Genomic DNA, 15653 nt, shown 5'->3' with positions numbered 1-15653 from the left:
TAAGGCAATGTTGTACTTTAGTGACAAGAGGAATTTACACCAGTATCTGGTTTTCTAGTTTCCTTTGGCTTTAAGTTTTTCAAGTCCATTTCAAAAAGTTGTTCCTGGTAAAGATCTTCGATTAAGCTTGTGCTCAAAAAGAATTCTTGACCTGGAGCTTTTACACAGAGAATGGGTTTTGCATATGTATAAGCAAGTGCTCAAAATGGATTCCTGGTTCACAGCTTGAAACTGAGGAATGACAGAAAAAGAGATGTAGAAAAGGGAGGGATATTAACCTTACAATTTCCTGTGTTCTTTCTCTGTTGTGTGCATTACTACAAGCACCACATTTTGAAGCAGGGCTGTTAAGTGAAAAAATGGGGAGTTAAGGCACAATTTGCTAGTTGGGAAGGATTCTAAGAGCTGTTCTGAGGATTAATGAAAGGGAAGTTTAAAGAGGGATAGAAAAATGCATAGTGAGACTCTTTCCTTACTCTATTTTTTCAACTGGCTTCCAGAAATACTTATGGCAAGCTTGCTTTGCAGAATTTTATTCTTTTGCAGCCTGTGTTTAGTAACCACGGGCAAGATGGAAAAGTTACAGAATGTGTTAGAAAGTGTGTGCTGAGGATGTAATCCTGCAGTTCCAAATTACTATGATCAACTTGCCTTTTCTTGAAAATACCTAGCTTTCTACAGTTGACTTGGCTGGATGTACCTGGATTATGTGAGGCGTTAGCTGCTGCTGGAGGTGTTATTCATTCTGTTTGTGGGTGTTTCATTAATGAATCTCGGGGCCAGCGAAAGAATATAGAGAGATGAAGCAATCCTGAGTCAGCGCATCCCTGTGATGATGCAGGAAGCTGTCTGCTTGGATGCAGGTTGTTCAAGAGGCTTTCTGTGCTTGGCACTGGATGTAGCTCTAGGCAGACAGTCAGGGGGAAAGGAGTCCAGCAGCCCGCATGTAAGAATGTAAAACCTTCTCCAGGAGCTTGGTGCAGTGGTTACTGTAGGGCATCTGCTCTGTCCCTTGGTAAGCAAAGCACACACCTCATCCTGAGGGCAGGGAGTGAGTATTGGTGGGAACGTGCGTGGGAGGGCAGGGATGAGGAACCCCGGGGAGAGGCAGTGCTGATTCATTCTCCTTCCAAGTCTGTTGCCACCATGCTGCTGAGGACAGGAACTTGTTGGCTGTTGCGCTGAAAATATTCATAAGGGCAGAGGCTTGGAAGGGCATTATCAGAGAAGGCGATGTATTCCCTGGAAGGTGCCGTGAGTCACCACTGAGTGGACAGAATGCTGGATATGCCTGGTGAAACCCCTCACGTGTATTTCTGCAGCACTTCAATGGGATTTCCAGCCTTGGCCACCATCTTGGCGTGAAATCACCACTGTCATTTTCTGGGTAGACGTGCCTTCCTTTGGCTGCCAGGTTTTGCTCCTTGAAGAGGTGATCAGTTTTTATGGAAGTAGAACTTCCTTGACATTTTTTGCTCTGCTCTTAGAGGCACAAGAAATGATGCAGTGTTTACAGAGGAATGCACCCACTCACGAGTGTCTGGCCAGTGACTCTTCCCCAGTTTCACCCAACCTCTTGGCAGGCAGCCACTCCCCCTCTTGCTTACTCCACGCTGGCCCATCTGCAGTCCTGCTGCCCATCCTCTCTCTGGTTTTGGGATCCTGCCTAAAAGGAGGGTCTCCCTGTGGACCCATGAGCACTGCCTGACCATCCTGGGCTGCTTCACTGGGGCTCTGCCTGACAGGCATCAGCTCATGTGGCTCCTGCTGTTGCATTAAGGTGTTTGCTCGATTGTTTAACAAAGTGCTTTTAATGGAAACATAAAACTGGATAGAAATACAAAGCCTAATGGAATAATCTCTTAATTGCAGTGCTGTAAATGACTATTCAGCACATGATTACTGTACTTCCAGGGGGAACAGGGAGGAGGAAAGGATATTGAATGAAAGACACTAAACACTTAAGCTGCTAAGAATGATGATTTATTGCCAATCTGAGCATCGGGCTAAGCAGGGCAAATAGACTGACAATAGTAAATGCTTTTGGAGGTAGAAATTGCCTCATTCAGGGTATTCACTGTGTGTGCAACATGTAAATTCTACCAGGATAAAAGCACAAAGAGTGATTAATTAATAGTGGCCAGATACTCATGCATGCAGTGTCCTTAGGCAACCCAGAAAAAGGTATTAATCAGCACATTGCCCAATTATTGGCAGATAGCTCCTGGTGTGTAGTAGTTTGCCATTTCAGCTAGAAAATGCTTTGTTCCTCTGCCTCCCTGTAAAAATAATGGGGTTTGCTGTGTTACGTGGTTCACAAAAAATACCCCATGTTTTTAAGCAGCCAAGGAGATGTGCTCAGAGGCACATTGACGTTATCACTTTTTAGTATTGCTGTAAGCCTTTCATGGTACATTAGTCTTTAGAGAAACTGTGTCCATCCTTCAGATATCTCACCTAGGTTAGACAGCAGCAGGTGAACAACTATTATCTTGGTATTGAGCTGGCTGTTGATTTGGTGTACAGCTGTGTGTTCTCCAGACCAGGGCATGATTAGCAGGGAACATGTTCCCCAGGAGCACGTGCTGCTCAGGGAGGTGAGGTAAGCAGCCTTAATGATTCCCACCAGCACTTCCCTTTCTCATGATTTAGTGCCTGGATTCCCGGTGCTGCCTTAGGCAAGGCTGCCTGACTTCACCTGCCTGCAGAAGCCCCTTCGTTGCTCAGACCTTTCTTTGCCCTTCTGGGACGTGCTTGGTGCCTGCTGGACTCTCCCTGGGGCGCACAGATGCAGACCCAGCACCAGGCTTGCACCAGGCAGGTCAGAGATTTCCAGTGTTTGCAGTGGCCTCGGCACTGCCAAAGCCATGCTGCTGTCCCGTGGGAACTGGAGCTGGCTGTTGCTTTTGGTCCAAGCCAGAGGGTGATGTTCCCACTGCCTGCACGCAAGTGTGGCTAATGATGCTGGAGCTGAGCACTTGGCTGTTTCTCAGTCTGCTTCCAATACCAGGGGAAAATAGGTGCTTTTCAAGTAGAGGTGCAGATGATGTGGTGAAAATGTGTTTTGTTTTGCTTGTTTTGTTTTTAAATTTGAAAATCAGAAATATGTCGAATAAGTGTGTACAGAATTGAAGGGGAAAAGTATTTGCATCCGTTTTATTATTATTCTTTAAAGGGATTCCTTTTTGTAGTTGGTTGCTAAAAGTAACAGCTTATGTAAATATTCTTAAAAAGCAGGAAAAAGGAAAGGTAAGATACTTCAGAGTGTATTTTGGAGGGGTATATGCTTTGCAGTGTGCATTAGGCATGCATCAGTACCTGCCTAATGCACCCTGTCATGGATTATTGCTCTTGCTTAGATTGAACACTTGCCAAGTTCTTTCGAATGACAATGAGATGCTTTGTTCAGGCTGATGATTCGATTGCAGTTTGAAACTCCAGCACAGAGAGGTACTCGGCTACAGAGCATGTGCACCTCTTAATAAAATTGAAAAACAAATACAAACCATAGGAAAGTTAGCAGGTCCTTCTGTGTATAGATGAAAAAAATTAGGAAATACTTCTGGAATAATTATAGTCTGGCAGAGACTGCAGGAAAGATTTTCAAATAGGCTTTTCAGCATATAAATAGATCTTTTCAACAAACATTGCTAATCTCGTTATGCTTCTACGTAGTCCTTGCTATGCAGATAAGACTTGTCCAACCTGTTACTTGGTACATGCTGTTATGTAAGTGAAAAACTCAAAAGGATAGGAAACCTTTCTTTCATGCATTATGTGTTTGCTGCTAATTCCTATGAAAGTATGAAAGAACTTATCTCTTTAGTATTTTTAAATTTTTCTTAATCTCAATTTAGTTACAGTACTATCCTGTTCATAGCATGTTAGATTTGATTTACTCAGTTGTTTGGGAAGGATTTACACTGAGAATTTTTTCACAAGAAATGTTATAAAGTTGCTCTTGTGTTTAATAAGTTGCAGGGGATTAAAAATTCAGGAGGCAGAGTTGCATATATCCATATTTCTGAGACAGTTTCAAATGCTCATATTTGCAGGTTTTGCTTTTGATATGCCTCACAGCAAATTAAACCACTGATAGCATTTGATGTGGAGTTAATTCTTTGAACAGCTTCAGGTTTGCAGTCGGAAAGGAGCAAATTCTCAGGCTGATGTTACATTCTTTTACACGCTGGGCTTTGAGCTGCATTGAGCTGTCAGCTCCAGGAGTCTGTGCTGGCCCTCAGCTGGGATGGTCGCAGAGGGAAGAAAGGAGGACCCTTCGGACTGTGCAGGAAATCTGAGGTGAAAGGCTCTTGGGCTCTGCAGCAGTCTCACTGCCAGCCCTTGCAAGCTGTCTGACAGCATTTACAACAAGCTGGCTGAAGTCAGGTCTTTAGAAAACAGGGGTTTGGGGATGGCTGAAGGGAACTAAGCTAAGCTGAGCTGCATGTGAAGTGAGTGTGGCAATACGTGTATGTTAAGGCACCTGTGGACCTCATGGCAGAATGACTGATGGAACAGGAGCTACTTGGCACAGCATGGACAAGGTCAACTGAGAGCAGGCTCCTGGGGAAAGCCAGTGATATATTCACTTGGCCAGATGTGCAGGGATGGTAGCTATGTGAGGAGAGTTGTGTGAGAAATGCACACCCATGAAGCAGCTGCTCACTAAACATTTCTGGTTTTCTTCTACTAACTGTGTATCTTGTTGAAATTATTTTTTGCTGTAGTGGAGAACAATAATGTTGGGGTTTTTTTAGTGGCATTTAGGAAATTCTGTAAAATCAATGAACAAAAGGCATGTCCACTTGAATAATTTTAATGTAGTCCTAAAATAGAAAATGTACTGCATTTGACTTCCTGCACATGCAGTAAGCATTTCAGTATCCTCTCAAAGAACTAAGGTAGTAAAATAGATTGTAAGCCTCGAACCTTTGATTTAACTTGCAAGATTATTTCACATGGAAAATTAAACATTAGTTTTCTGAAATTTAACAGCTGATATCACCTGGATTATTATTTTTCTTTTTTTATGTTGCTGCAAGTTGCTTTTTATCTTAAGGCCTTTTAACTGAGAAGTCTTTCAAAGGCTTATGACTTTTATGAGGATCCTGGGGAAACTGTAACTGGGTTGGAGGGGACTGTTGGGCTTTGCTTGACTGAGTATTTCTGTGTTACATCAGGAATAACGTGTTTGGACATTGGTAGGTCTAAGAAGCATGGTTTAATTTCCTATAATTCCCTATAATCAGTAAACTGAAAATATGTGTGTGAATCAAAACGTTTTAATTGTGTGAAAAAATGAATTAAAATAGGTCTGGGAAATTAATATTAAAGGAAAAAATACTTTTTCTTGATCCCTTAATTATTTAGCTCTCTTTCAAATAGTACTAGTTTGCAACAGCCTTTTTGCCTAATCTCTCATGGTTTGCCAGTAAAGGACGTTGTTTTGGAGCATATTTTAAAGAAGTAGAAAACTGATTTCATTTTTACATTCTGCTCTTCGTACATTTCTACTGCAAACACGCAGTTCTCTTGCTGCCTTTAAACCTATTGATTTTACTGAACAACAAGAACAGCAAAAAGAGAAATTTCAAGGCAAAAGCAAATGAACAGGTAGGATAGGTTTTATATAAGGTAGAATGTAGGTTGTGCCCCATGCTTTTTCCCAGGCAAACCTACAATAGTTCATCCCAGGTGCTGGATTTCTGCCATTGAGATGAGGAATTCAGAGGCAGATGGGTACAGTGGGAGATTTCATGCACCATTTCACTGAAGAAAGCCTTCAGACTGCTCAGGCAGCAGCTGATAACCACTTCTGACTATTTCAAGTATGCCTTGTCAGTGTTAGAGACACTGATATTTTGCCAGTGATGGGTGAGTTAATAAAATATCACAGTCCTGCCTCTGTGTTTCCGCTGGGGAACACCTTCTTCCCGTGCTGGGCAGTTGTGCACACATGTACGTGCTCTGAAAGGCTTGCTGCTCACCCCGTGGTAGTTACCCTGCTCCTGTGCTCATGCAGCTGATTTAAAGAGCCCTACCAGAAAGATTAGGCTTAGAGATAGCAGCTGAAGACGGGCAGTGAAGTGCAGAGTGCTGGAGGATCTGGCCAGATTTAACGAAACTTGAGATTTGGCACTCTTTCGTTGATTTTACTTCAGTCACGTAATTTTCCTGAGCTGGGGTTTGTAAGCTAATGAGTTAAATTTGTTTACATGTCTCAGGCTGACTTAAACAATCGAGAGAAATGCATGATGTTTTTTATTGTAAGTGACATGTAGATAATCAAGAGGAAGAAACACTGTGGGAGGGGGTAATGCTGCAGGGCAGTCCATTCCCAAGTAGTGAGAGTTGTTCCAGGTGCTGTTAATCCTGGGAGAGCAGAAGATATCAAGCTGAGTTTCTAATGGGTCTACTCACTTTAATTTTTCTTGCTGCCCACCTCCTGCCTGAACACTGACTTAATCCAGATTGCCACTGTGCTGCTCTGACGTGGACATGCGTGAGTGCATGTCTACATGCTCAGGTCACAGCAGCTGCCAAGTGCTTTACCTCCATTTTCATCACGGGGAATAGCCCAGCTTGCAGCAAGCTCCAGGTGCTTCCCTGCAGAGGCAGGGAAGGTGCCGCTCGAACAGTCGCTGTAACAGCGGCTGGGGCACAGGGCTGGTGACCCTGCTGTGCCAGCATCCCTGTGCTTGCCCTGTGGCAAGTCGGGAATAATGCCAGGTTGCATTTTGTGGACGAGACTTCGTGACTGCAGCTGACTTTTAAATCCATAAAAATGGGAAAAGGTCACTTCTGAGACAATCGTGGGTGACTCAGAGTCCCCTCTCTGTTGGAGCAGGATCTGCTCAGCAGGGAATGCCGCTTCTCCATAGAAGCGGATTCTCAGACAAAGCCAGGATGTAGCGCGCTGTCAGAGGGATCTGGGTGTACCAGCTGAGCCTGGCCAGATTGGCCCTGGGTCTGAGAGCTCTCTGTGGGAGGAGGCACTTGCGGCTATGCGAAAATGTTTGCTCAGCTGTGCAACAGAGCAGTGTTGATGAGTTAGTGGCAAACTGAACCCTCCCATTTTGATACAGAGAGTGAAGTTTAGAATAACTTATTTTTCACTGTCACCTCTACAAAGTAAACCCATTTGGGTAACTGTCTTATCTGTATCCTGACAAAGCTAACTTTTTGATCCTTGCTGATGAAGTGAGAAGAGACATGGATGGGCTTCTCTTGGCTGCAAAAGCTGCTCATATGGAAGCTCAGCCTTGTCTCGGCTGGTTCACCACAATCAAGGTGTGCAGCTAGGAGAAGGCTCTCAAAACCTGGGGAACTCCTGGACTTGGGTCCCATCCTAAGCTGCACTTCTAGAGCTTCTCCATCGGCTGCAGCCAAGGCGCCAGCCGCCTTTCTGTGCATACGCGGTCGCTGAAGTAGCACTTGAACTGCAGATCTTCACTCACCTACCCAAAAAGACACGCATGCCTTCAGGGCTGAATGGCAGTCAGAACACTCACGTGGCTCGGGGAAATCCTGGGATGTGTGCCTGTGACTGCCGTGTACGGAACGCCTTGCAGAGGCGAAGTGGTCAGGATTTTTCATTGCACATACCCGGTGATTTAAATTTTTCACATTTCCTGCTTTGCCTGCCACATCCAGAACAAACAAGGCCTTGAATTCATCAACTCCTTGTCTGCTTTCCTTGTAATTACACTTCACACAATCACACCTTCTTAAAAGCTCTTGTAGCATATTTGCATTTAGATGGAGAATGACAGCTTTCCTGTTCCCCGTCTAACTTATAATTAACACCTTTTCTGACTGTTCTATTAACGTCACCTACATGGGGAGAGGCTGTAAGCCTGGGTTACGTGAGAGACTTCATTTCTACAGCATCTCAAGTAGAGAGGCTGCCTCTTGGTTTGTTCAGGTCTTCAGCTATGGCACCATAGTTACATGCTCTATAATTGTCACGTTTTTCCAGATTTCCTAAGTTGCTGTTGTACGTGGCAATTTATGACTAAATAATAGTTAGATTTTAAACTTTTCAGGGTGTGAGGGAAAGTTCGAGTCATAAACTTTTCACTTGTTTGCCTTTTTTGAGTAGGCACAAGAGGTTGTTCCTGTCAGTTATTTGCATCTTTTGACAAATCTTTTTCCTCTTTTGAGACTTCATGGACCACAGGCTGAGAAATCTTGGGGTGTGTTTTTAAGTTCACAGCCATTTGCACTGGGGTTTAGGCTCAGTTCTATGAAGGATCTGTCATGTTTGAAGAACATCTGAGAGTTCCCAGTTTCTGCTAAAGTTGCTGGGCGCTGCAGGGAGTCAGTTCTTCTCAGGAAAAGATCAGGCTTACTCCTGGGAACTGCTTGATGATCAAAGGCCTATTGATGCTGAAAGGAAGCAAAAACCTTTTAATGGCTGAGTAATGAATATAACTTTAAACTTGGCAACAGTGGGAGGAAACAAATAAGTAAGAATTTGAACCCAAAGATTACCACAGGAGAGGCTGAGTGAGATGATGATTAATGTTACAAAAGTAGAACTGTTTTTTTTTTCCTGGCAAAAGCTAACTTAGCTTCTACTTAAGCAAAGTGGCAGTTCCCTTCTGCCTGTTACAACATCCCAGCCTTCTCTGCTTCAATTTTTTTGTGTAACCTAGAGGGCTCTGTATTTAAAACATAAAAAGAGGCGTATTCAACATCATTTTTCCATATGCTTTGAAGGAAAGGTTGCAGCAGTGCTGCATTTTCTTGGAACATTGTTTTTGTTCAAAAATATTTGACAGGAGGTTTCTTACAGTCATTGTAGATAAACAGGTGGGCTGTGAGGCCTTGATCTCTTGCTTTGTGGGTCTGATGTCCCTGTCATACACTCAGTAAACAGGGCTGGATAGACTTGATGAGTTGAAGGAGCTAGAGGAAGCAAAATCTTGAAAAGCAAATTCCAATTCATATTACTTCTGTGTGAAGATATGTGTTTTTGGGAAGCACGTACCAAAGCTGATTGATGATGCTGATGCAGAAAATTATTGACTAACTGTACCATCTGTTGTACTTCTGCCATATGTTTTTCTCTTACCATTTGTGTATGTTCAAACTGTGTGTTTTCTGAGAAATAGTGTTTGATGTGAAACAGAACTTTAAAAAATTCAGCAAGTAGCAACTTGTCAATGTTTGCATAAAGGAAAGGAAGCAAAGGTTGGGCCAAGGAGTTTTTGATGCTGTTTGGTATTAACTGTAGTGTTGTCTTTTCATCTGCTTGTGTTGCAGTCACTGTCAGGCAGCATAGGTGATACCAGTGTGAGAGCTGAGCACAGCTGTGCTGCTCAGGAGCTTTCTGTGCCATGCCTTTATCCACGTTTCTTTTCAAGCTCATGGCCTGATGAATGAATTTGCATTTTTAATCTTTGCAGATGTGATCTTGGCTCTATAAATTGGTGGCAATTCTTCTGTGGAGACTTTCACAGGAATAGAGCTGGGATGCTGCAGCAAGGCTGTGGTGATGCATCCTTGTGATATCTGTTTAGTTGTTATTGGGGATGATGTGTCTTGCCTTAAACAAAAATGTCTCTCAATCATGATCAGCAGTTTCTTATGTGAAAAAAAGAATCATTTTTAATGCCAAAACAGCTTCAATCAATTTGTGTTTTCCTGCAGTTGTACTAAAATGAAATGTTGTGTCTTAGTGTTTCAGAGGAAGATGTTCTGCATGTTGAGAGGGAAGTGAGTGTTTTTTGTATGTTTGCTTTTTAGGCTTTCTCCACCTCTTTTCCCTGCTCCTTGGTAATTCCTTTTGGGAGCCAGAACTAGATCTTATTACAAATAAAGCAGATTTTTATTTTCATTTCATTTTCATTTGAAGAATGCATGGGACAGAAGAGGCAGAATTTCTTCCTGCAGCAGTCTGTTTTTTGAAAATGTTGTCATGGTCTGGATTGTCACATATCAGCATTTGAAACTCTGTAGTAAGGATTGGCATGTCACTGAGAGCAGCTTCAGAGCACGTCGGTATTTGGTGGCTTGTGTTACAGATCTAAGTCTGGATGATGTTGCGGGTCAGGGTGTGTGCTTTGCTGAACTTCCTGAACCAAATCCCTTTTTATGGGAGCCAGTGCAGTGCCTTCACCTTGGGCTGCTTTGAGCCTAGCAGGATTCTACTGTTTCAGTCTGTAGCAAAGCACAATTTCGGGTTTTTTTGGGCGGTGGGGGTGATTTGTGCGTGTGTCCCCCAAATCCCAGGCTCCCATGTGCTTGGTGTGTTGGTGCCAAGCCTCAAGGTCCAGTTTCCCCAAGCTTTTCCACAAACCAGTAAGGAAGAGCTTGGGGGTGGCTTTGAAGTTTTGCTTGAGTTCTCATTCTAAGAGAATCTGAGTATCAACACTGTGAGTCTGACGAGGTTCCTGAAGAACAGGGGTTCTCCCTGCAGCTTTGGCAGAAGCAGGGTTGGGGCTACGCGTGCGCGAGGGACGCCTTGCTGGAGCCTGGCAGAGGGCGTCTCCGCATGGGTTTCCTTGCTGGCGCCTGGCAGGCCATGGAGACCTCCTCTCCTCTTGGCACGAGGCCATGCAGGGCCTGAGCTGACCGTGGTTCTCAGAGGCTTTCTGCCTGGCTTCCTGGCACTTGACCTTGAGGTAGCTGCTGTGTGAGTTACAGCATAGCCCAGGTTTTCAAAAGGTTTTCATGATACCTATATGATAAAGTAGAATTGGAAGGAGTTTTAACTCTTGCATTCAGGTAGTTTGAGGTCTTTTCTGTAACTTGGAGAAGGGAGGGCTGCTGCTCTCAACTGCACGATTAAATAAGTAGCTACTCAGTGGTTTGTCCCCTTATCCTCTGCTTTTGAAACTGTAGCTTCTTGTGTTCAATGAAGTTGGAGGAAAACTCGGAATGAAAATTACATTGACCCAATTCAGACAGGGAGGCAGAGGGTGGATGGCAATCCTGAGCAGCAAAGGAGAGGGGAATGACCCTGGTCTGGCTGGAGGGGCAGTCAGCTGTGCATGGCCAGCAGCCTGGGCCACTGTACCCCGTGAGGATATGAAGACTGACCTCGCTGAGCATTGCCCGGTGCTCCCGTACGTGTGCGAGCACCTGTGTCCGCCGAGATGTTCCCAAGCAGGCACCTTTGTTTCTTCTTAAACCTTCAGGAACTGGCACTATGGCAAATAGGCGGTGTCCCTGCCCATCCCATCTGCCCCCCTTCCACACTCTTTCTAAAGAATTTATTGCTGGGAAGAGAGCTTGGGGTCAAGGAAGGTTCAGGGAAAGAAAAGGCCTTTAGGGGTATTACAGCTGCTGTCTTTGCAGCAAGCAGCACGTAAGTTGTTTTGCATTCAGTGTCAGGGTACATATAGGAAACATAGCTACTTCTCATCATAAATATTATTGTTGTGAGAGACTCAAGTGGTTAAGGGTTTTCCTTTTGTTTGTACGTGATTAGAACCTCTGAGCAAAACAACTTGATTACTCTGAATTTGGGTGCTTGCCAGCCTAGAAATAGAAGGACATCCGTAATTCTCATGGATGTAGCACAATGTTTTAGTAAAAAGCAATTTTCAGGGTCATAATATGTGGCCTGCCCTTTTGTGAAACACATTCACTTAAAAAAATCATTTGCAAGCATACAGTTTCAGATAGTAGATATAGCTAAGGTTACTTCTAGCTTGCCTTCTAATTATTCCTAAGTTTTTGCTTTTTGCAGTTGGTGTCTCCCACACCTGACTGCACAAAGCTGTCCCGGTGCACACACAGGGCAACTGCCCAACTAACTGCTTATAGATAGGAAATTGCTGGCATGCAAAATGACACCAGATGCACAGGGGAAATGGTTCTATTACACAGTTTATTATGGAAGGATTGTATGTATTTACTGAAGCAGTGGTCTGTGATTCCTGTTTCCTTCTTTTTTCTTTTATGAACATTTAAAATTGTTTGCAGAAGTCGGGTACATAGATATTACTGGACACTTCTCTTTTGCTATATTTGGAAACAGTTCGGCACTAGCAAAGTTGGAAACTATGCTAAATGTGCACAGTCTAACCCCGAATATGTTTTTCTGTCTTAGTGGTGCAAGTATATCCTTACTGCAGTTCCATATATAGAAATTTGCCATCCGGCAGCATCGTTTTTCAGAGCTCCCATTGAGTCAGGAAACCCCCTCTGCAGCAGTCAGACCTCTTGGGTAACTGCTGCAGCAAAGCCAGTCCTCTGCCTCTCCTCTAGGGATGATTAAACTTCCAGCAGCAGATTATTGGTGTAGCATTTGGGAAGATGTCACTGGTGGGGAAGACAAGGCTCTTCTCGTGCAAAGTGGCACACTTGAGAATTAGCATGTTTGAAGAAGAATATAGGAATTGTATGTATATAGTAGACTGTGCAGTAGAGTAGAATTAGGACAGGAGAGAGATGCCTGCGTGCTTTTTCTTCCCCAATGTCTATAAAGTTTAGAGGAAGAGATTCCTTTGTTTTGCAGTAGTATTTCAAAGGCAAGGTGTAGTTTAAAGTATCTGGTTTTCCACGAAGTCTTTCTGCTGTGCATGTGACACAGGTTTATTGGTGCTTTGGTGTGGGGCTGGTGGAATTGAGTGCATGCAGATGTGGTTGAGGAGGAACAGGGGGATTTGACCTGGTGTTTTCTGGGTTTCTGAGACCTTTCTAAATATGTTTGCATGATTGCCTTAAATGCAACTACACGGGTTTCCTTGTGAGCAGCTTTCAAGCCTGTTTACTGCCAAGTAGGCAAAGTTCATTGTTCGAAAGTGGCAACACCTTCAAAATGATGGATTCTCTTTTACTCCTGGGTGAAGAGTTGGGGTGGAAGTCTGGAGGAGAACAAGAATAGTAGTTTTTCACACTTTATTGTTGCAAATGGATTTGCCAGCTGGTGTGCTTATCACCCCCACTGACTGCTTCTCAGTTTGTTTCACAATGAAATGGATGGGTAGTTTTTTTCTTTCCCACTCTTCTTGAAGGATGGTATCAGGAGTAGAAATCACTGAGAAGGATGCACGTACCTACTTTGTGTGTCACGTTACTGTGTTGTGCAGCAAATTCTTGATGTAACTTATTTGGTAGCTGTAACCATCCCGTGGAATTCAAAATGACTTTCATTCTGGATGTATGCCATTGTCTGAAAACCAGGATTTCTGTACAAAGTAGATACTTGCTGATAACACTGGTGTACAATGTTAATCGTCCTTCATTTCTCTCTTTCCTAAAGCTTGTGCAATGAGGACAGAAACTTGCTGCGGATTCGAGAAAAAGAGAGACGCAGTCAGGAGGCACTGGAAGACAAAAAACAGTTCTCCGAGAAGACTCCCCTCTTCGCAGAACCCTACAAGGTAATGGTATGGGCTGTGGTGGGGGAAGAGAGGAGGAAGGAGGGTTGGGGTGGAAGAGGAGAGCTGTGGCTCTACATAGGGTGTAGCAGACTTGAGCATGATAAATACAAACACGACATCTTCCTATCTGCTTAATTTTATTTCCTCAGAGTATGTGCTTGAATCTGTTGGTTGTGCAGGAGCAGTATGGACTTTAGACTGTCCTCCTGTAGAGGGAGAGTGCTCAGGAGCAGCTTGGCTGCCTGTCTGCCTGCAGCTATATAACAAATGGATCTATTTTCATGCTCCTGGAGGCTGCAGGTGCACCAAGCTCAGGTTGGAATAACTGATAGTGGCTCAAGCAGTCCTGTCTGCTTTGGAGAGAATTGCAGGATCAAGATGAGCTTGCCACTCATGGTGATGTGTGGTGATTAAGTTAAAACCCTGAAGAATGTCTCTTCCTGAGCTGGATCTCTTGGGGAGCTTTTGAAATATCCACCTCTTTGTTCTTCTGTTGCAGACTAATAAAGAAGATGAGTTGTCAAGCCGAATTCAGAACATGCTGGGCAATTATGAGGAGGTCAAGGAGTTCATGAGCAACAAATCCTGTCAGAACCTTATAGGGATTCCAAAGAGTGTTGCCCCTCTGTTTCCCCCTGGACAGCCCGATCACCCATACTTCCCTGAGAAGGCCATCCGTACACTGCCATCTTCATTCCAGCACCCGACCCGCCGTCCACCCGTGGGACCCATGGTTGTAGCCCCTCGTCCTCCAAGCCACTCCAGTCACTACCAAAAGGCACAGTCAGGAACAGAACCACCTTCAGCTTTGCACACCAAGAGCCGCAGCTTACCCAGCGCTCGGAGCCACGGTCAGGAGCACGGCCGTGGTGGCCGGGACAATCAGGCAGGTTTTCCCCACAGCCACAATGACAAGCCTGGGAGTGGGGAAGGTCGTGCTCATGGCCTGCAGGCCTCCCCTCTGGCGCTTTCCCCGTTCCTGCCATGTTTGTTGTCTTCTCCAGTGGCACCCCTGTCACCTCTACATTCCAGCCAGCATATCAATTCCAGGTCACAGAACAGCAGCAAAAGTTATGGGTCGACCTACAGTCAAACCAAATCATTACAGGACTTAGTGACAGGATCACAGGAGAAGGAAAGTCGGGAGAGCCCAGTCGTTACCTTGACCAGCACCACTCAGCCTTCCTCTCAGACTTTTCCCCCTTCTTTGGCATCAAAAGCCAGTGCAATGCAGCAGAAACCAACTGCCTATGTCAGACCCATGGATGGCCAAGATCAGGCACCATTTGAATCCCTGGAGCTCAAACCTCTCCTGGAGGAATACAATGAAGGACCCAAAGAAGATGTCTCAGATTTGAAGGCAAAAGTTAAAGCTGAACTATCCAAGTTGGAAACCTCTTCTGAGCCCAAGGAAGAGACTGATGAAGACCTCTCAGATTTGAAGGCAAAAGCCAAAGCTGAACTATCCAAACTGGAAACTCCTTCCGAGCCCATAGAGGTGAGTGCAATTTTTGGGGGTCTCTGTTCAAGCAGGGCAAGTTTGGCTGTGGAGGAGCAGGTCAGCAAACAGCAGTGACTGCCAGATGCAATGATGACTCTGTGTGTGTTACCCTGTTTGGAAGGTGCATTTTGAGGTTCACCTGGGTGTGAGATATCTGTTTGAATGGTGAAAATGTGACACTTCCTGTGATTTTTCTATTGTTTTCTCAGTGGGGCTGCAGCAGGTTTTATGGTTCGAGCCTGCCTCTGTGCCCATAATTTTTGTTTTCCTCGAAGGCTTGTTGAAAAGAAGGGGGAAACGATATGATGAGAAGATAAAGTGTTGATGCAGAGTGTCAGTACTTTGAGTGGTGGTGGGTGGAGGCCCCAAATCCTCACTGAATATTGGGACAGCCAGCAATGCAGTGAATTCTGTGGTCACCTGGGCTTTGTGATAAGGGACTGTGAACACCTAAGGATTCTCCTCTGTAAGTTTGTAAAATCTCACTGTAGATCCACAGGAAAGTATGACTTGATACTGCACGTTTCCTTGTTGTACTCCATCAGTTTTTGCTGACCCAAGGCCACCTCTGATTTGTCATGTGGGATGCAGGCAGAAGCCCAACCTGGTAAAGCAGTGGGAGATGAGGAGCAGCACTGTAGATGTGCTGTTCAGCAAATGCAGCTCCTTTTTCTGTGCCCTTAGAAGCCCAGTTTCAGCTGTGCCAAGGGAGCAGCACACTGACTCTGCCTGCCTCATGGCTTGGCCTCCTGTGAGCTCAAAGGCACTTGGTCCCCTGCTACATTTTGAGATTTACTGTGCTCATCCTTCAG

At 44.6% G+C, this 15653-nt stretch overlaps 1 protein-coding gene across 1 annotated transcript in view; it reads left to right on the top strand.

Annotated features, from left to right (window-relative positions):
* The window catches only part of AFF1 (ALF transcription elongation factor 1), a 68126-nt gene that overhangs the window by 9654 nt on the left and 42819 nt on the right, over positions 1 to 15653 (top strand). The window contains exons 2-3 of the mRNA XM_082282234.1: positions 13220 to 13340; positions 13840 to 14838. Of these exons, the coding sequence (XP_082138360.1) occupies positions 13220 to 13340; positions 13840 to 14838 (1120 nt within the window). The remainder of the gene's footprint in view (positions 1 to 13219; positions 13341 to 13839; positions 14839 to 15653) is intronic.

This window comes from Coloeus monedula (genome assembly GCF_965178545.1).
Source record: "Coloeus monedula genome assembly, chromosome: 5".
In the NCBI taxonomy this organism is placed as follows: Eukaryota; Metazoa; Chordata; class Aves; order Passeriformes; family Corvidae; genus Coloeus; species Coloeus monedula.
The sequence above is the reverse complement of the archived record's forward strand: the minus strand, read 5'-3'. Positions and strand labels throughout refer to the sequence as shown.